At 39.3% G+C, this 21004-nt stretch overlaps 3 protein-coding genes and 1 long non-coding RNA gene across 4 annotated transcripts in view; 2 read left to right on the top strand and 2 right to left on the bottom strand.

The window, feature by feature from the left end:
- The first annotated feature begins 2300 nt into the window (after nt 1-2300).
- Nucleotides 2301-4820, top strand: LOC124287653 (chymotrypsin-like serine proteinase). Its single transcript, XM_046724156.1, is given in 9 exon segments — nt 2301-2374; nt 2541-2718; nt 3709-3799; nt 3965-4063; nt 4065-4082; nt 4084-4136; nt 4246-4258; nt 4260-4394; nt 4621-4820. Coding segments are annotated over 9 exon segments (765 nt in total). The 5' UTR covers nt 2301-2334; the 3' UTR covers nt 4759-4820.
- Nucleotides 4821-7786: 2966 nt separating this feature from the next.
- Nucleotides 7787-8879, top strand: LOC124287648. The gene is made up of 2 exons (XR_006901300.1): nt 7787-8237; nt 8544-8879. It is a non-coding gene; the product is annotated as an uncharacterized LOC124287648 (long non-coding RNA).
- A 547-nt stretch (nt 8880-9426) lies between these two features.
- LOC124287638 (adenylate kinase 9-like) lies at nt 9427-13797 on the bottom strand. The gene is made up of 4 exons (XM_046724136.1): nt 13600-13797; nt 11931-12029; nt 10890-11107; nt 9427-9488 (listed from the first exon to the last, which is right to left on the bottom strand). The coding sequence occupies exons 1-4, from the start codon at nt 13785-13787 to the stop codon at nt 9427-9429; spliced, it is 567 nt and encodes a 188-aa protein (XP_046580092.1). The 5' UTR covers nt 13788-13797.
- A 2651-nt stretch (nt 13798-16448) lies between these two features.
- Nucleotides 16449-21004, bottom strand: part of LOC124287654 (adenylate kinase 9-like) — a 57037-nt gene continuing 52481 nt past the window's right edge. The window contains 5 exon segments of the mRNA XM_046724157.1: nt 16449-17619; nt 19018-19206; nt 19209-19234; nt 20056-20131; nt 20134-20153. Coding sequence (XP_046580113.1) covers nt 17408-17619; nt 19018-19206; nt 19209-19234; nt 20056-20131; nt 20134-20153 — 523 coding nt within the window. The 3' untranslated portion in view covers nt 16449-17407.

Below are 21004 nucleotides of genomic sequence, written 5' to 3'. Positions count from 1 at the left end.
TCCTGTAGTATGGTACCAGTTCTGTAGATATGGAGGAAATGTCGTGTATGTCGTGCTCACTTGATCTTTGATTGGGAGCTGTTGTCAAGGGAGATAACTCTTACAACTTGGGAATGGATCTTTACTACTTCAACGACAACCACCGTTCAGACTGTACTACTTCAGCGACAACCACCGTTTAGAGAGTACTCTCTTCAAATACACTTCAGTTAACGGTATATTACTACTTCAGGCACAACCACTGTTCAGACTGCATTACTTCAGCAGCAACAACAGTTCAGTACCACTTCACAACAACACCGTTTGTGAGTGTACTACTGAACCACTTTCAGTTTGAACTACTTCAGTATCACCGTTCAGAAACTACTCATCACATAAGCGATAAAACATCGTGTTCAGATGACTACTTAGCAACAACCATGTTCAGAACTACTTCAGGAAATATTCAGACTGCTACTACTTCAGCAACAACCACTGTTCAGACCATACTACTTCAGCAACAACCACTGTTCAGACTGTACTACTTCAGCAACAACCACCGTTCAGACTGTACTACTTCAGCAACAACCACTGTTCAGACTGTACTACTTCAGCGACAACCACCGTTCAGACTACTACTTCAGCGAACAACCACCGTTCAGACACCGTTCTACTTCAGCGACAACCACCGTTCAGACTGTACTACTTCAGCAACAACCACCATTCAGACTGTACTACTTCAGCGACAACCACCGTTCAGACTGTACTACTTCAGCGACAACCACCGTTCAGACCATACTACTTCAGCGACAACCACCGTTCAGACTGTACTACTTCAGCGACAACCACCGTTCAGACTGTACTACTTCAGCAGCAACAACCACCGTTCAGACTGTACTACTTCAGCAACAACCACCGCAGACTAACAACTACTTCTTCAGCAACCACCGTTCCACTACTACTTCAGCAACAACAGACCGTTCAGACTTATACTACTTCAGCGACAACCACCGTTCAGACTGTACTACTTCAGCAACAACCACCGTTCACCGTTCTGACTACTACTTCAGCAACAACCACCGTTCAGACTGTACTACTTCAGCGACAACCACCGTTCAGACTGTACTACTTCAGCAACAACCACCTGTTCAGACAACCACTAGACTCAGCTTCAGCAAACCACCGTTCAGACTGTACTACTTCTACTTCAGCAACCACCGTTCAGACTGTACTACTTCAGCAACAACCACCATTCAGACTGTACTACTTCTTCAGCAACAACCACCATTCAGACCATACTACTTCAGCAACAACCACCGTTCAGACTGTACTACTTCAGCAACAACCACCGTTCAGACTGTACTACTTCAGCGACAACCACCGTTCAGACTGTACTACTTCAGCGACAACCACGTTAAGTGGATGTTTTGTTGCCATCGGGTTTTGTTGCAAACACCGTCGTTATTTGGCATCAGAAATTACTGCGAGAGAATGATGTTGTCAGCTTCTCCCTCTTCTATATTGACCTTGTCAGTCACCGTCTACCGGTATTCCTATTTCTCAGCTTTCATTGGTCACTCGTGTCAGATAACAGACCTGAGTTCGTAGCTCTCAGTCAAAGCACGGAATTCAGGCGTTCCGCAAATGCAGTTTGTTTGATCTCTTATGTGCCGTTCTCTGCATGTGCGATTCTTCGGTCTATCTATCTATCTATACATGTGTACCTCTCTCTCTCTCTCTCTCTCTCTCTCTCTCTCTCTCTCTTTTTTAAGAGAGAGAAAGCGAGAGAGAGAGAGTGAGTTTAGTTTTACGCCGCTTTTAGCAATATTCCAGTCTATTGATATCAATTATATCAACACTCGTTGATAAAGGTAAATCTATCCTTGGCAAGCCACAGATATGTGTAACTTTATCAACTCTCTCTCTCGCTCTCTCTCTCTCTCTCTCTCTCTCTCTCTCTCTCTCTCTCTCTCTCTCTCTCTCTCTCTCTCTCTCTCTGTGTTGTGTGTGTGTGTGTGTGTGTTGTGTGTGCTGGATAAATACCTTTGTCAATCACTCTGTAACTTAAAGTCCAGCCTCGAATGAATAAGCGTATAATAGACTGTGGCCTGGCAAACAAAGGGGGTATAATCAATATTATGAATTATAGTTACATCACGAGACCTCTTCAGTGAGTTGTTGAATAACGCTGACATTTATAATTTAGAACCATAAAACTTCAAGAGAGTTTCAGTTTGGCTGCTTTATGCACAATGACACGTTTATGAAGGTGGGAGAAGAACACATTGCACTCTCCTGATGTGTATAAAAGACTACCAGACTGCACACATCGTCACTTCATCTCGATCCACAAAGATGAACGCATTTCTCACCACCCTTCTCTGCACCTTGGCCGGTAAGTTGATTTTCATATTTCAAATGTATCTCTTTGACAGTTACATAAAGAAGGAACAAACGTCATACAATGTTCAGGTTTCTAATAATACTATAATACAAACTCATCAATCTGGATGTTATCACGAAAAGCGTACATACCATATCCACTATACATGCTCTTGCAGCTACGGCTCTGGCTGAGATCAGTCCCAACATCGTTGGAGGCAGCAATGCAGCCTCAAACGAGTTTCCCTGGCAAGGAAGTCTTCAGGTGAGGAGCGGCTCCAGCTGGTTCCACATCTGCGGCTGCGTCCTCTACACCACCACCAAGGCCCTCACTGCCGCCCACTGTCTCTCCAACAGGTAAGGATCTATATGGATAAGACAAGAAATAGAAACTGCAATTAAACAACGACAAGAAGTAATTATTGCTGGTACTCCATATCAATATAAAGCAGTCTCAACCAATACTATTGTGTAATTTTCGTCTCTTTCTCAGTAAAAAGTCGACACGTATTAACCTGAAAGTACCTGGCATGTATACGTGGGAAATCTACTACATACACACTATCAGTTTGTAAACGTTCACCATTACAAAACCAGTTTTTGTCCTTTTTTTATATCTTTACACGATTTGTTTTCAGACAACGATTTCAGTTTTATCTCTGCTTACATTTGGTTTTCATTTATTACAATTCCTCTGTTGTACTGTTAGTCAGTAACTGTACATATAGCAAATTCTGGCATCTGCAAAGGAGATATCGTTTTGACAGTAGATTTGTACAATGCCGTGATGTCATTAATTACATGACATCACAATGCTATGACCTCAGAAACCTGATTACGTCACAATGCTGTGACATCGCTGCACTGCAAGTCTAATGGCAGTACCACATTCAGAGAAGTACATTTTTCAGTCAAAACTAGTGAAAAGTGATTTTTTATGATAGATAAAATCTCACCCTCGTGTTTTCTGATATCAAACATATAAACAGTCGTTGATAAAAGTAAAAACAATTCTAATTTTATCAACTCGTGGTGATATATTTGATATCAAAAGACACTCGGTTGAGATACACTATATGTGCACCGTTTAAATCCTGGTAGTTGAGGTAACAGAAACATCTTAATGTCATAGTAATACAGGAAATGTGTCTTAGTAAATGTACTAAGAAATGCAATAGTTCTACTAAGAGTGAAATTGTTGTTCGGGCAGGTAACAAACTATTGCAGGAGTTTGGAAATAAAATCATCTGTTAACCTCACTGCTTTGTTGCATGTAAGAGGCGGTTCAGCCCCTAACATATATTTTGAGTCACCTCACTGATAATGTTTCCCTCATGTCATTTACAGCGCAAGCAGCTACCGTCTGGGTTTTGGCATGCTCAGAATGAACAATGTTGATGGAACTGAACAGTACTCCTCAGTCACCTCCTACACCAACGTGAGTTACGTCCTTTGTTCAAACACTTTCATGTAATATGTATAGTCTACTGTTTCATTGAATGTTTTGGAATTTTGAGTGATAATTTCAGCACAGGGAACTTTGTTGTGTTAAGAACTTTAGTGTCAACTGTTGAGCCCTGTTATTTCTGGTTATGTTGTGCAGCATCCGAGCTACAATGGTAATGCTGCTGGCTATCCCAACGACATCGCAGTTCTGAGACTGCAAACCTCCATGGACACAAGCAGCGCAGCTGTAGGAACTGTCAGTCTGGCTTCTGGTAGCAACGACTATTCCGGACAAACAGCCACGATCAGCGGATGGGGAAGACTCTCTGGTCAGTATTTCTCATTGAGTGAAGTCTTGTTGTCATGTTCATTTGTCCATAAGATCTACATGACTATGGCAGTACTTTTACCACCTTTTCCATATGTTTGCTCCCGTAGGAGGTGGAAGCACCCCCAACAACCTCCAGAAGGTGGACATGACCGTATTGACCAACAGCGACTGTTCCAGCAGATGGTCTGGCATCAGTGGAGCCACTGTCAACAGTGGACATATCTGCATTTTTGCGTCTGGCAAATCTGCTTGCAGTGTGAGTTCACGTTACCATGTCCACCTTCGTTGAAATATAAATCATGCAGTTAAGTAAGTCCCGTAACAGCGATACCATGACTTGTGTGACGTTATACGAATACGGATACGTTGCAATCGTAAAACGTGATCGCCACTGTCAATCACTGCAGCATTTGTGCCATTAACGTGTGATAATCCTCTTATTGGTTACAGATGATTACATAGGTGATTACTTTCGTTTCTAGGGTGACAGTGGTGGCCCGATGGTTGTCGGTAATACGCTGACTGGAATCACGTCATGGGGTATCAGCTCCTGCTCTGGCAGCTACCCAAGTGTCTACACTCGCGTGTCCTCCTTCAACTCCTGGATTCAGGGACAGTAAAATGCACTCCTTGTAGAGTCGGCGCTTCCTGTTTCATGAATAAAGTGCACAAAACATTCAAATTAAGTTGTCTATTTGTTACTGAACATGACAAGGTCTGTATGAGACCTTGTGGAAAATTCAAAGTGGCAAGTCAATACTTTCAGTAGTGGAGTACCTCCCTGTTTCTGAGGATACAAATCTCCTGGAAACACTGTAGCCAGTATCACAGGATATTCAAAATGATATAGTAATGTGTTTTATTGTTATCTTTACCGATAGTCACACGTGTCACTTACTGTACCTATAGGTTAACCCTGAAATATGCAAGCTGAAGAATTGAATGAGAACAAACCTTTAAATCAGCCTAAAACAAAGTCGCTGTTGTAATGGCAACAGAATTAGCAATAGTAATATACTCCTTGCAGCAGCAGTTACCAAGCTTCCAAAAACAGGCTTGGGGTGGAATCCAGGATCAAAATGCCACCTCAATACAATCGGGGGTCTTGATGTAGGATCAGAGACGTCTTTTTGAATCTTAAGATTTTAATGTTTTCTGGAACGTTCTGTAACTTGCTGGAGCAGTCTATCACTAAGATTCCATGCTTCTCTTGACTATAGAATCCTAATGCCCAGTCATAGTGCAAATATCACTTTGTCAAGGTGACGGGACGTCATGAACAATGCTATGACGTCACGTTCCTTCTATGACGTTGCGTTCTACATGCGGCGACGGCGGGTAGCCAGCCTATGTTTGAAAGGTAATAAATAGAATAATATATACGTGCCCATACCATACTGTGTTTACGACACTCGTGCCTAAATATCGGCATATCCCTCGCTCTCACTCGGGAATACCGAAATACCCGTGTCGTAAATATAGTATGACATGGGCACTCATATAATATCCTATATATTTCCCTTATTACTGTTCAACATTTTGTCAGACCACACATTTGATATTGGGGCGCATGCTCTGTTTGAAATGACCTGTGCTGATGTATTGATTGCAAATTCAGAAATAATATTTCCTTTTTTTCCAAGCTGTCATCTCCACAGTGGTCGTATATCGTGTCACACCTTACAAATATGATAGGCGGAGTTGCCTCCCTTAAATCGAAGTTCTACCAGCTTTGTCTGAGATTACTCTTTCGTGCTGACATTACACATTCCATCCGAGTTGCTTTTATCCGGTATGATGATGCGTATTAGTGTCAAGTTTTTCTTGTGGTACCTTGCAAGTGTGATCATCTTGACCAGCATCAGGAATCAAGTTTACAACTTGAGTCAATAGTATTATTCACTAGTCCGCGTGACTATCACATTCCCGGTCTGGCAACATGCCTAACAACACAAATATACCTGTATATCATTCAGTCAGGCCTTCTGTTGGCAAGGAGTGAGAGTGAATGAGCATCTCTTATTCTGCCCCTAAGCATAAAAAAGCAGTAACGCTAACTGCAAGCGGCAAACAGCGGACGCCACGGTAATGGAAAGCAACGCCCTCTGGTGCTAAAGCCACCAAGGGAAGTTACTCTAATGAACGCAAGACACTTAAAGGGGTGAAACTCTTGTCACCTTACCGTCAAGAAATATGTTAATTATAAAATGATACTGTGTAGAAGATCATTTACCATGAAAGCAAAAAAGACAGAAGCGCCAGTAAAATATATTCCTAACCCAAGACCCATTGTAGTCTTATAAAGTGTACTGCATGAAGTAAATCTTTGTTGCTCCTTGCTGCCGAATCTCAGTAGATCTGTAAACACTTGAAAATATTGTTAAGTCTGGACTGGTATATGCATTCATGTCACTGTACATGAAATAATCTTAGCACTGACGTTGAACCACACTTTGCTTCACACTTACATCATCGCTCCACAGGACGTCTAGCAACTTCTTTTTATAATCACACAGACAATAATTGAACACTGATTAACATAAAATTAACTCTTTGGATGTTCACATGTTTCTGTTATCCTCTAGCAAGCCTTGTGTAAACAAAAGTAATGTACCCAGCCTAATTACCTGTTGTGTAATTATCAATTCTCTTGACAAGAGAAAGAAAACATTGCTCAAAATAGACTCCTTGAAGGCAGGGTCTGAATTTAAATGTCAGTGGTGTGAATAATCTGTGTGTGGTTTGGTCCTTGTGGGCAATTGTCCCTGTAGGGAATTGTCTGTGAGGAACTGTCCTACAGACATGTAAGTGAGTGAGTTTAGTTTTATGCCACTTTTAGCAATATTCCAGCAATAGGAAAGAATGTCTAAGCTGGGAATCGAACCCAGGTCGTCTGAGCGAGAGTCCTCCATCTTACCTCAGTGCTACTGAGATGGGTGATCGTCACTGCAGGTTTATTCTATTAGACGCTGACGGTTTAAGCTTCTGTGTGGGTTTGTATTGTATTAATGAACGCCCTGATTTCAGTTGTCTTGGTAGCTCCGTGGGAAGGTGGAGAGACACTAAGGGACGGCGAAGTGGTAAGTAGTGCCACAGATTGATTCTCGCACTGAGTGAAGAATTTTTTTTTCTTTCGTTTACTGCTTTCGCCATGATGACGTAAGTATGTAATGATGGTACAACAACTATTTGTAATAAGGGAATGGTATTGTCGTACTCTGTTGATGGGCGCTTACTTTGTATGAAAGATCACCTGGTGTGCTTTTCAGCTTTTCAAAGTGCTTGAATGTAGTGATGTCACATGATGTAATAAAGTTTGCATTATTTGTGAGAGTAACATACAGTACTGAACCTCACTTATTGCTTTTATACCTTGTACACTTTAATGACCGTGTATTTACTGTGTTATATGAGTGACAGTTCATGAGTTTGGTTTTCGAGAGGGGGGGTATTCTTACCCTGCTGTTCAAAACATAACTCACCAGCTCAAAACAAACCAACACAGATAAAATCTATAAATATAATTTAATATAATTCTTAATACATGTATTCTGAGATCACAATATATTACACAAAAAATATGTACATGTAGTTCGATGGCAATAACGTGTCCCATAAACAATATTCATCACAGCACAATTAATGAGATGCAGACAGGCACCATATATCACAGATAAACACTGGGGTGAACGCATGTCAGAGTGAACAGTGTCTGTTGAAATATCTTAACAATTTAACAAGGCATATAACAGATATTTAAAGCTATCTTAAAGTAAGAGTTACAAGTGTCTGTTGAAACATCTTTGAATTTAACAAGACATGTACCAGGTAACAGATTATTAAAGCTATCTTCTGTAAGAGTGAAAATGTCTAGTGAATCATCTTTGAATTTAACAAGACATATAAGAGATATTGAAAGCTATCTTCAGTAAGAGTGACAAGTGTCTGTTGAATCATCTTTGAATTTAACAAGGCATATAAGAGATATTGAAAGCTATCTTCAGTAAGAGTGACATGTGTCTGTTGAATCATCTTTGAATTTAACAAGACATGTACCAGGTAACAGATTATTAAAGCTATCTTCTGTAAGAGTGAAAATGTCTAGTGAATCATCTTTGAATTTAACAAGACATATAAGAGATATTGAAAGCTATCTTCAGTAAGAGTGACATGTGTCTGTTGAATCATCTTTGAATTCAACAAGACATGTACCAGGTAACAGATTATTAAAGCTATCTTCTGTAAGACTGACAAGTGTCTGTTGAATCATCTTTGAATTTAACAAGGCATATAAGAGATATTGAAAGCTATCTTCAGTAAGACTGACAAGTGTCTGTTGAATCATCTTTGAATTTAACAAGGCATATAACAGATATTGAAAGCTATCTTCAGTAAGAGTGATAAGTGTCTGTTGAATCATCTTTGAATTTAACAAGGCATATAAGAGACATTTAAAGCTATCTTCAGGTGGCTTGACAAGAATTCAAAACCTAACAATCTTAAATTTAAAGCATTTTCTAAAATCCTTGACCACTACTTTCTTTACCATAGTTTTGATGAATATGCATCAAAATTACTGAAACAATGCTTCTTAAAAAGGAATGTTTACACATTGAAGAAAATGCTGAGAAAATAGAGTAAAGTAATATCTACGAATACTGCAATATTTCTGGAAAAAAACAACAGTAAAAATATATCTGGGAAGGTAATAATACTCAAGGCAACTTGGACGGAAGTACAAGAAATTGCAAGTATATTCTTGTAATACTATAACTAGGTAAAAAAATCTTTGGACATGATTGAAAAGAAAAACTGGACAGTTTATCAAATAAAGTCATTTGGATGTCATGAATGAATATATATCTATCTACATTTATCCTAAAATATATTTACAAATATACAAATATTTCCCAAATATTGATAATATCAGTATTAAATTATCAACCAAGTTGAAATACTAAATCAGACATTAATTAATTGTATATTCTAAATTGAAGACATGAATTATGAATTTTAACCAAATAATGCTACACTCACATCCACTTTCCTTAAATTTGACTTCAAAACTTGCTGATTTAAAAACCCAGCCCTCTCAGGCACTTGATGAAAACTGAAGACTTGGCAGGAAGAGGTACAGAAGCTATGCAATCCAGGTGGGTGTTGGCTCGATGCCACGGAGAGAGAAGAAGGTCTCAAGTTTTATATCAAAGTCTTTGGTCTCTCTGTGGGATTAAGTGATAACGGACGGTCATGTTGTCCCCAGGTACTGGATCAGGTGGCACGCCTCTTCAAACTGTTGCAGTTTTTCTTGTATTTCTTTCGACATAGTCGGAACTCTTAGGGTTGTAAGCTGGAAAGTGAAAAATATAAATAAATGTTTGTTACAGAGTCAGTCATAAGACTCGCTGAAAATCTGGCAGTGCACAACTACTGGTAATGTCCCACTTGTCCCACAGAAAGGTAATGACACATCTTTCTGCTTCAGTAGATACCATCCTGGATTTAAAGCAATAAAGTGAAATTGTGGAATATTTGCTTTTGACTTTGTGAGGATTTAATTAGAATATTCCTGTTTTTTGCTGGCATAATCTCCAAAAGGACCTCAACTCTAAGAAGTAGTTAGTTGTGTTGCCTATTGGATAGGCATTGTGAAAACTTGTTTGAGTGGCATTTACAAGTTGGTGTGATGAACAACAAGGAGTGAAGGCTAATCATAGTGCACTCCCATTTAAATGGGCTGAAGTATTTCTCAAAACTGTCTAAAAAATTCTGACTCCATTCCCACCAATAAATATCAATGGACATAACTCCCATCTGACAAGATCCAGCAGATCCAAGTAGAGTAAGTTGGATCAAAGTTCACAAACTATAATGGCTGTCTCGATATGTAAATGTGATCCATATATTCTGTGTCACATTATTTCTTTAACAGTTGACAAGAGTTTGGGTGCTTCAAAGCACTCTGAACACTGTTTCAAGTATGTCAGCTAATGAGGAAGAAAAGAAGTGATGTCGATCTCAGAGGTTTACCACAAACACATCCAATGTACTGACAAACCTGGAACCATAATAAGGGCAAACCAGGACTCAAACCCACAATATTCCAGCAATATGGCGGCGGTCTGTAAATAATCGAGTCTGGACCAGACAATCCAGTGATCAACAGCATGAGCATCAATCTACGCAATTGGGATACAATGACATGTCAAGCAAGTCAGCGAGCCTGAACACCCGATCCCGTCAGTCACCTCTTACGACAAGCATGGGTTACTGAAGACCAATTCTAACCCGGATCTTCACTGGTCCCACAATTTGAGGAACCCTTGCCCCACGTCTCTACTGAAGGCCTCCCTTGAACTATGGTGTCAAACATTAACATATGCCAAAAGCATCACTAGGTCTGAGTGTGCTGACAATGTGTTCAACAGTGGAAGCACATGCTATTTATACCTCTGTCACACATAATGGATGCTTTCCTCAAACCGGAAAAATGGAAGAAAAAAAAATAACAAGTGAAAAATTGAAAGTCATGGAAAAAGCTACCCCAAACATATGCCTGATCTGAATCAATGCTTCAGCCCATGCTTGTGCAATGCATGACAAACAACGGTGAAAGAGGGCATGAAATGATTCCTTGAGGATGCAAATAAAAACGCAAAATTTCTTTAACACATTATCTCTTGTTATCAGCATGACCCTTTAATAATGACGCTGAGTATACATATCTAAGGAATCCCTGACAACAACTCACCTTTCAGATGATATGCCACGTACAGCAAGGATGAACGGGATGTGCTGATGAAGGGGTACTTGGGCTTGAAGTTGCCAGCTGCAGTGAGTGCTTTGATCACAGCAGTGGACGCTGTCTGCTCCATGAACCCCAGCATGGGGAGCCCAGTCACAGGGAGGGGCTCTTTCTTGGGGGGTAGCTTGTGGGGGAGCTTGAGGTTCCAGTACACCTCAGGCAGTCTTTGGGGAGAGAAGGCAGGAAATATTACCAATGAAATGAATTGAATTTGCTGTCTAACAATGTATACCTTTGTATTTTGATAACCTTTAAGTTTGAATATTGAAAAAAAAACCCATTAAATTAATAAAGACCTATTATAATTTTTACAATACATCAAGCCTAAAAAATGATCAGTCAGACTTTATTAACAAGATGATAGAACATCAGCCCATAACTAATTATGTTATTTCAATCTTCTCTTTATTAAGGTAATTTTCAATAATACGCTAACCTTTATATTTGAAAACTGAAAAAAAAAAACACAAAAAGTGATAACGCACTATTTTACTTTTTACATAACATCAAACTTTAAAAATGAACAGTCAGACTTAATGAGGTGAGGTGAAATTGGGTTTAACGTCGTGCTTGAGAATATTTCGCTCATATGACGACATGCATGTGTGTGTATGTGTATGTGCGGCTGCTTGTACTAGCCCAGACTGAAGCTGGTTTTATAGTGCTAGCTCACTGAGATACCATGCCGCAGTGAAACATGAATACCCCACTCAGACACATTATACTGACTCCGAGGCGACCAGTCCTTGTTGTACCCATTAATGCCGAGCACCAGGCAGGAACCAACAAGTACCTTATTTTAACGTCTTTTGGTATGCCTCGGTCGGGGATTGAACCCGCGATCTTCCGCTCTCCGGGCGTACGCTCTAACCACTACGCCACGGAGACGGTCTCTGACTTACTGAACACAATCTATTGTTAAAGAATACACTAAAACAAGACACACTATTGAGTATATTAAAATGTTCTGTCGGCATCAGTACTTACTTCATGAACTTCAGGAGTTTCTCCTCTGACTCAAAGTAGTAATACTTCTTCCTGTATTCCACTATCAAGTCTGGGTTCCCTGGCACTATAGACTCGTATCTGCAGCAAACAAAACAACTCATTAATCTCTAAAAACGATTGTGTACACAATAGCAGGAAATGACCCATACAGTTAATGATGAAATATAGGTAGCTTGAATATATACAGCTGGAATATTGCTGAGTGTCCCATTAAACATCAAACAAACAAATGATGTAACTAATCACCTTCAAGTAGAGATCATGTTTGGTTCATTGCAAAAACTTTGAAAAGTGAGTAAGAAAAAACACTATACTAAAGAAAATATGGTACCATATGAGTATGATGTTCTGACAAACACCTCATTTTGTGAAGGACTAGTCACATTTTAACACTGTCTATGATATGAGGTGCTGTAATGCATGCTTTGTTTGTTTCTATCTTGTTTAACTCCGGACTCCGCAATATTCCAGCTATATGGCGGCGGTCTGTAAATGATCAAGTCTGGACCTAACAATCCAGTGATCAACAGCATGAGCATCAATCTACGAATTGGGATACAATGACATGTGTCAAGCAAGTCAGCGAGCCTGACCACCCGAATTCAAGTTAGTCGAGGTTAACAAGCATGGGTTACTGAAGATCAATTCTAACTTGGATCTTCACGGGTAAATATAGATTGGCCACAACTATGATTTATATTGTGAACAACTCTCCTAGTTGTCAGGGAGACCAAAAATCAACCATATCAATATACCTGCATCAAGTCCCTCCCAAGATCTGAATCAGTTGCTTAGGACAGATGACCTCTGAATCACCATCTAATGCACACAGGTGACTTCCATTTTAAGTTGATTGGTTGTGTTTTATAGCCACATGTGGCTATCTGAAGGTGGCGTTTTAATGTCAGGTCTTGACAGACACCCAACTGACCAACTATCTACTCCATTGGGGTACAACAACACACAATTAACCATATCTCTTCGTCTGACCACCAGAGACCCGTGAAGATCCGGGTTAGAATGAACCTTCAGTAACCCATGCTTGTCAAAAGAGGCGACTAACGGGATCGGGTGGTCAGGCTCACTGACTTGCTTGACACATGTCATAGTATCCCAGTTGTGTAGATCGATGCTCATGCTGTTGATCACTGGATTGTCTGGTCCAGACTCCATTATTTACAGACTGCCACCATATAGCTGGAATATTGCTGAGTGCGGTGTAAAACTAAACTCACTCATTCGCTCTGACCACCAGAGCCTTTGAAATTGCGTGTTACAAATTATCACAGTTTCAAACATATGATTTACAAGTTACAACAGTACAATAAAGATATTTACTTTATATTCTACCCGATAGAAATTAATAACTTCCGAAATCTGTCATGCCATGATAAAGGCCCAGGTTCGATTCCCTACATGTGTACAATGTGTGAAGCCCATTTTTGGTGTCCCCGGCCGTGATGTTCTAGAATATTGCTAAAAGCAATGTAAAACTAAACTCACTCATTCATGCTATGATTGGGGATTTACTATAGCAGTATTAAATAATTTGGGCCTTGCTAACTGTTTTTAAGAAGAAAACATATGCCTTCCATTGAACAGGTAATAAAATTTATATTACAAATTTGTCAAAGAGTCCTGAACTGACCTCTTCTTGCCGTCCAGGAAGGTGACGGGGCAGTAGCCCTGTAGCTCTACTTCTCGGATGGCCTGGACCTGCTCTGGTTTCCTTCGTTTGGGCAGCATCTCTGGTGGGGGCAGCTTGCTGGGAGCCAAAGGAGGCACATAGTTCTCTGGCTGTTCCAGGAATTGGTCGAGGTCCACCTTTGATGCCATCTTGTAGTAGTGACCTGCAGACAAAGTACTGGTCAGACCCTGCTTACTGAGTGTTTCCAACACAAATATTCATTCAGTCTTCTATTACAGAGAAATTTGACCATGGATTACATGAGAGAACTAACAAGTATTCATCTCCCAAAAATAGTTTTTCTGATCTGGGTACATGTTAAACACTAGAGCTGCAATGAATACACTATGTGGCGAATATGATACGTATCATAAATATTGGATAACGAATACGAATAATTATTCACAAATACAATATTGTAGTTAAGTGATTGATGTACAATATGGAACGCCCATGTTGACAGTTTTGACTTGTCAGCAATAACCAGTGATCTCATGACACTCAAATTTGGTATGTAATAGTTACATTCAACAGTACCATGTGCGGCCTTGGCAAACTAACATGACTTGCACTACTGCAATGCTAGTACATGTTCCATTCTTGCATATCTCACTTTGGAAAGGACATAAGGGTTCAAGTAAAGCATGCTCCCTTTAAAAAATCGTAAATATTCGTTAATATTCGGTTTGGGTCACCACAAATAACGAATTGAATTCATGAAGGGTTACGGTTCGATTCACCGAATATGCGAGTGAATCGTTACAGCCTTATTAAACACTCACCTAACTGCCCTTATAAATAACCCTTGTGGCCAAGCATCGGTCCAGCCAGTAGAAACTTTTCTCCTTTCAATATTTAACTTACATGCTTTCTCAGGCAAATGTTTAATGTTGAAATAACAACAGATTTGCAAAGAGACCCCTTCAGAAAGATAACTGTAAACCTTATTCTTGCTGTGTCCATCTCCAATGAATGAACCCAACAGTCAGTAACCTGCTCCTTGTAACAATTGTTCTAGAAAACCTGATCTAATAATTGATCTCATGTTCATATGAAAATATACTATATACTATGCTTAGATATGCTAAAAGTCATGTCTGTGCCAATAGAATCAGATGTTTTTGACACTGACAGGAATTGGCCAAACTTTATGGATGTCATGAGGGATGAAGGAGTAAAACATATACTCAAAAACGCCATGTCCTCATATTACAGAGGGTTGGCGGGGGTAGCCTAGTGGTTAAAGCGCTTTGCTCGCCACGCCAAAGATCTGATCCGTTGTATCATTGCTTCATTAACTAATGTCCACATTAAACCCTAATGATACATTAAATCCTTAATGCATCATTAGTTAATGGCAACATTAAAAACGGTTGTATCAAACACTTATTAGCTTATCATTGTCTAATGACGCCCTAATGTAAATATTTTCATTACATTCTGGGATTCCCTAAATATTTCCAACAATTCCGCAGTGTAAACATCGCAGAAGCTGCTACTCTCGGGTCATCCGTCAAAATGGCATCTTTACGGCTAAACTTCGAACAAAACAAACATTTCGACTGCTGTGAAGAAACAAATCTTAAATAATTCTGAAACGTCGCCAATAAACCTAGAATTTGCTTCACACTTACATCCATAAGCTCCACAGGATGTCTAGCAACTTCTTTTTATAATCACACAGACAATAATTGAACACTGATTAACATAAAATTAACTCTTTGGATGTTCACATGTTTCTGTTATCCTCTAGCAAGCCTTGTGTAAACAAAAGTAATGTACCCAACCTAATTACCTGTTGTGTAATTATCAATTCTCTTGACAAGAGAAAACATTACTCAAAATAGAGACTCCTTGAAGGCAGGGGTCTGAATATAAATGTCAGTGGTGTGAATAATCTGTGTGTGGTTTGGTCCTTGTGGGCAATTGTCCCTGTAGGGGAATTGTCTGTGAGGAACTGTCCCTACAGACATGTAAAGTGAGTGAGTTTAGTTTTATGCCACTTTTAGCAATATTCCAGCAATAGGAAAAGAATGTCTAAGCTGGGAGTCGGAACCCAGGTCGTCTGGCGAGAGTCCTCCATCTTACCTCAGTGCTACTGCTGAGATGGGTGATCGTCACTGCAGGTTTATTCTATTAGGCGGCTTCTGACGGTTTAAGCTTCTGTGTGGGTTTGTATTGTATTAATGAGCAGCCTGATTTCCAGTGAGTAGTCGAGTAGGGGAAGTGGAGAGACACTAAGGGACCCGGTAGCGAAGTGGTAAGTAGTGCCACAGATTGATTCTCGCACTGAGTGAAGAAATTTTTCTTTCGTTTACTGCTTTGCCATGATGACGTAAGTATGTAATGATGGTACAACAACTATTTGTAATAAAGGAATGGTATTGTCATTACTCTCTGTTGATGGTAACACTTTGTATGAAAGATCACCTGGTGTGCTTTTCAGCTTTTCAAAGTGCTTGTATGTAGTGACGTCACATGATGTAATAAAGTTTGCATTATTTGTGAGAGAGTAACATACAGTACTGAACCTCACTTATTGCTTTTATACCTTGTACACTTTAATGACCGTGTATTTACTGTGTTATATGAGTGACAGTTCATGAGTTTGGTTTTGAGGGTACTTTACCCTGCTGTTCAAAACATAACTCACCAGCTCAAAACAAACCAACACAGATAAAATCTATAAATATAATTTAATATAATTCTTAATACATGTATTCTGAGATCACAATATATTACACAAAAATATGTACATGTAGTTCGATGGCAATAACGTGTCCCATAAACAATATTCATCATGTCAGCACAATTAATGAGATGCAGACAGGCACCATATATCACAGATAAACACTGGGGTGAACGCATGTCAGAGTGAACAGTGTCTGTTGAAATATCTTAACAATTTAACAAGGCATATAACAGATATTTAAAGCTATCTTCAGTATGAAGGACAAGTGTCTGTTGAATCATCTTTGAATTTAACAAGGCATATAACAGATATTGAAAGCTATCTTCAGTATGAGTGACAAGTGTCTGTTGAATCATCTTTGAATTTAACAAGGCATATAAGAGACATTTAAAGCTATCTTCAGTTGGCTTGACAAGAATTCAAAACCTAACAATCTTAAATTTAAAGCATTTTCTAAAATCCTTGACCACTACTTTCTTTACCATAGTTTTGTTGAATATGCATCAACATTACTGAAACAATGCTCCTTAAAAAGGAATGTTTACACATTGAAGAAAATGCGAGAAAATAGAGGAAAGTAATATCTACGAATACTGCAATATTTCTGGAAAAAAACAACAGTAAAAATATATCTGGGAAGGTAATAATACTCAAGGCAACTTGGACGGAAGTACAAGAAATTGCAAGTATATTCTTGTAATACTATAACTAGGTAAAAAAATCTTTGGACATGATTGAAAAGAAAAACTGGACAGTTTATCAAATAAAGTCATTTGGATGTCATGAATGAATATATATCTATCTACATTTATCCTAAAATATATTTACAAATATACAAATATTTCCCAAATATTGATAATATCAGTATTAAATTATCAACCAAGTTGAAATACTAAATCAGACATTAATTAATTGTATATTCTAAATTGAAGACATGAATTATGAATTTTAACCAAATAATGCTACACTCACATCCACTTTCCTTAAATTTGACTTCAAAAACTTGCTGATTTAAAAAACCCAGCCCTCTCAGGCACTTGATGAAAACTGAAGACTTGGCAGGAAGAGGTACAGAAGCTATGCAATCCAGGTGGGTGTTGGCTCGATGCCACGGAGAGAGAAGAAGGTCTCAAGTTTTATATCAAAGTCTTTTGGTCTCTCTGTGGGATTGCGATAACGGACGGTCATGTTGTCCCCCAGGTACTGGATCAGGTGGCACGTCTCTTCAAACTGTTGCAGTTTTTTCTTGTATTTCTTTCGGACATAGTCGGAACTCTTAGGGTTGTAAGCTGGAAAGTGAAAAATATAAATAAATGTTTGTTACAGAGTCAGTCATAAGACTCGCTGAAAATCTGGCAGTGCACAACTACTGGTAATGTCCCACTTGTCCCACAGAAAGGTAATGACACATCTTTCTGCTTCAGTAGATACCATCCTGGATTTAAAGCAATAAAGTGAAATTGTGGAATATTTGCTTTTGACTTTGTGAGGATTTAATTAGAATATTCCTGTTTTTTGCTGGCATAATCTCCAAAAGGACCTCAACTCTAAGAAGTAGTTAGTTGTGTTGCCTATTGGATAGGCATTGTGAAAAACTTGTTTGAGTGGCATTTACAAGTTGGTGTGATGAACAACAAAGGAGTGAAGGCTAATCATAGTGCACTCCCATTTAAATGGGCTGAAGTATTTCTCAAAACTGTCTAAAAAATTCTGACTCCATTCCCACCAATAAATATCAATCGGACATAACTCCCATCTGACAAGATCCAGCAGATCCAAGTAGAGTAAGTTGGATCAAAGTTCACAAACTATAATGGCTGTCTCGATATGTAAATGTGATCCATATATTCTGTGTCACATTATTTCTTTAACAGTTGACAAGAGTTTGGGTGATTCAAAGCACTTTCAACACTGTTTCCAGTATGTCAGCTAATGAGGAAGAAAAGAAGTGATGTCGATCTCAGAGGTTTACCACAAACACATCCAATGTACTGACAAACCTGGAACCATAATAAGGAGCAAACCAGGACTCAAACCCACAATATTCCAGCAATATGGCGGTCTGTAAATAATCGAGTCTGGACCAGACAATCCAGTGATCAACAGCATGAGCATCAATCACGCGAATTGGGATACGATGACATGTCAAGCAAGTCAGCGAGCCTGAACACCCGATCCCGTCAGTCACCTCTTCGACAAGCATGGGTTACTGAAGACCAATTCTAACCGGATCTTCACTGGTCCCACAATTTGAGGAACCCTTGCCCCACGTCTCTACTGAAGGCCTCCCTTGAACTATGGTGTCAAACATTAACATATGCCAAAAGCATCACTAGGTCTGAGTGTGCTGACAATGTGTTCAACAGTGGAAGCACATGCTATTTATACCTCTGTCACACATAATGGATGCTTTCCTCAAACCGGAAAAATGGAAGAAAAAAATAACAAGTGAAAAATTGAAAGTCATGGAAAAGCTACCCCAAACATATGCCTGATCTGAATCAATGCTTCAGCCCATAGCTTGTGCAATGCATGACAAACAACGGTGAAAGAGGGCATGAAATGATTCCTTGAGGATGCAAATAAAAACACAACATTTCTTTAACACATTATCTCTTGTTATCAGCATGACCCTTTAATAATGACGCTGAGTATACATATCTAAGGAATCCCTGACAACAACTCACCTTTCAGATGATATGCCACGTACAGCAAGGATGAGCGGGATGTGCTGATGAAGGGGTACTTGGGCTTGAAGTTTCCAGCTGCAGTGAGTGCTTTGATGACAGCAGTGGATGCTGTCTGCTCCATGAACCCCAGCATGGGGAGCCCAGTCACAGGGAGGGGCTCTTTCTTGGGGAGTAGCTTGTGGGGAGCTTGAGGTTCCAGTACACCTCAGGCAGTCTTTGGGGAGAAGGCAGGAAATATTACCAATGAAATGAATTGAATTTGCTGTCTAACAATGTATACCTTTGTATTTTGATAACCTTTAAGTTTGAATATTGAAAAAAACCCCATTAAAATTAATAAAGACCTATTATAATTTTTACAATACATCAAGCCTAAAAATTATCAGTCAGACTTTATTAACAAGATGATAGAACATCAGCCCATAACTAATGATGTTATTTCAATCTTCTCTTTATTAAGGTAATTTTCAATAATACGCTAACCTTTATATTTGAAAACTGAAAAAAAACACACAAAAGTGATAACGCACTATTTTACTTTTACATAACATCAAACTTTAAAATGAACAGTCAGACTTAATGAGGTGAGGTGAAATTGGGTTTTAACGTCGTGCTTCAGAATATTTAGCTCATATGATCTGACATGCATGTGTGTGTATGTGTATGTCGCGGCTGCTTGTACTAGCCCAGACTGAAGCTGGTTTTATAGTGCTAGCTCACTGAGATACCATGCCATGAGTGAAACATGAATACCCCACTCCAGACACATTATACTGACTCGAGGCCGACCAGTCCTTGTTGTACCCATTAATGCCGAGAGCACCAGGCAGGAACCAACAAGTACCTTATTTTAACGTCTTTTGGTATGCCGCGGTCGGGGATTGAACCCGCGATCTTCCGCTCGGCGTGCAGCTCTAACCACTACGCCCGGGAGGCGGTCTCTGACTTACTGAACACAATCTATTGTTAAAGAATACACTAAAACAGTACACACTATTGAGTATATTTAAATGTTCTGTTGGCATCAGTACTTACTTCATGAACTTCAGGAGTTTCTCCTCTGACTCAAAGTAGTAATACTTCTTCCTGTATTCCACTATCAAGTCAGGGTTCCTGGCACTATAGACTCGTATCTACAGCAAACAAAACAACTCATTAATCTCTATAAACAATTGTGTACACAAAAGCAGAAAATGACCCATGCAGTTAATGATGAAATATAGGTAGCTTGAATATATACAGCTGGAATATTGCTGAGTGTCCCATTAATGATGAAACTAATCACATTCAAGTAGAGATCATGTTTGGTTGATTGCAAAAACTTTGAAAAGTGAGTAAGAAAAACACTATACTAAAGAAAATATGGTACCATATGAGTATGATGTTCTGACAAACACCTCATTTTGTGAAGGACTAGTCACATTTTAACACTGTCTATGATATGAGGTGCTGTAATGCATGCTTTGTTTGTTTCTATCTTGTTTAACTCCGGACTCAGCAATATTCCAGCTATATGGCGGCGGTCTGTAAATGATCAAGTCTGGACCTAACAATCCAGTGATCAACAGCATGAGCATCAATCTACGTAATTGGGATACAATGACATGTGTCAAGCAAGTCAGCGAGCCTGACCACCCAATTCCGTTAGTCGGTTAACAAGCATGGGTTACTGAAGATCAATTCTAACTTGGATCTTCACGGGTAAATATAGATTGGCCACAACTATGATTTATATTGTGAACAACTCTCCCGGTTGTCAGGGAGACCAACAATCAACCATATCAATATACCTGCATCAAGTCCCCTCCCAAGATCTGAATCAGTTGCTTAGGACAGATGACCTCTGAATCACCATCTAATGCACACAGGTGACTTCCATTTTAAGTTGATTGGTTGTGTTTTATAGCCACATGTGGCTATCTGAAGGTGGCGTTTTAATGTCAGGTCTTGACAGACACCCAACTGAATGCTGTTTTGACCAACT

Source organism: Haliotis rubra, unplaced genomic scaffold (assembly GCF_003918875.1).
Source record: "Haliotis rubra isolate DU_JTF1 unplaced genomic scaffold, ASM391887v1 Scf403, whole genome shotgun sequence".
NCBI classification, from domain to species: domain Eukaryota; kingdom Metazoa; phylum Mollusca; class Gastropoda; order Lepetellida; family Haliotidae; genus Haliotis; species Haliotis rubra.
The sequence above is the reverse complement of the archived record's forward strand: the minus strand, read 5'-3'. Positions and strand labels throughout refer to the sequence as shown.

Bases quoted from the DNA above. Each gene is read 5' to 3' on its own strand.
- LOC124287638 (XM_046724136.1), bottom strand. From the start codon at position 13,787: ATGGCATCAAAGGTGGACCTCGACCAATTCCTGGAACAGCCAGAGAAC. The intron at 11,108-11,930 runs GTAAGTACTGAT...CTCTCCCCAAAG, and splicing joins AAACTCCTGAAGTTCATGAA to ACTGCCTGAGGTGTACTGGA. The intron at 9,489-10,889 runs GTGAGTTGTTGT...TTCACTTTCCAG, and splicing joins CGTGGCATATCATCTGAAAG to CTTACAACCCTAAGAGTTCC.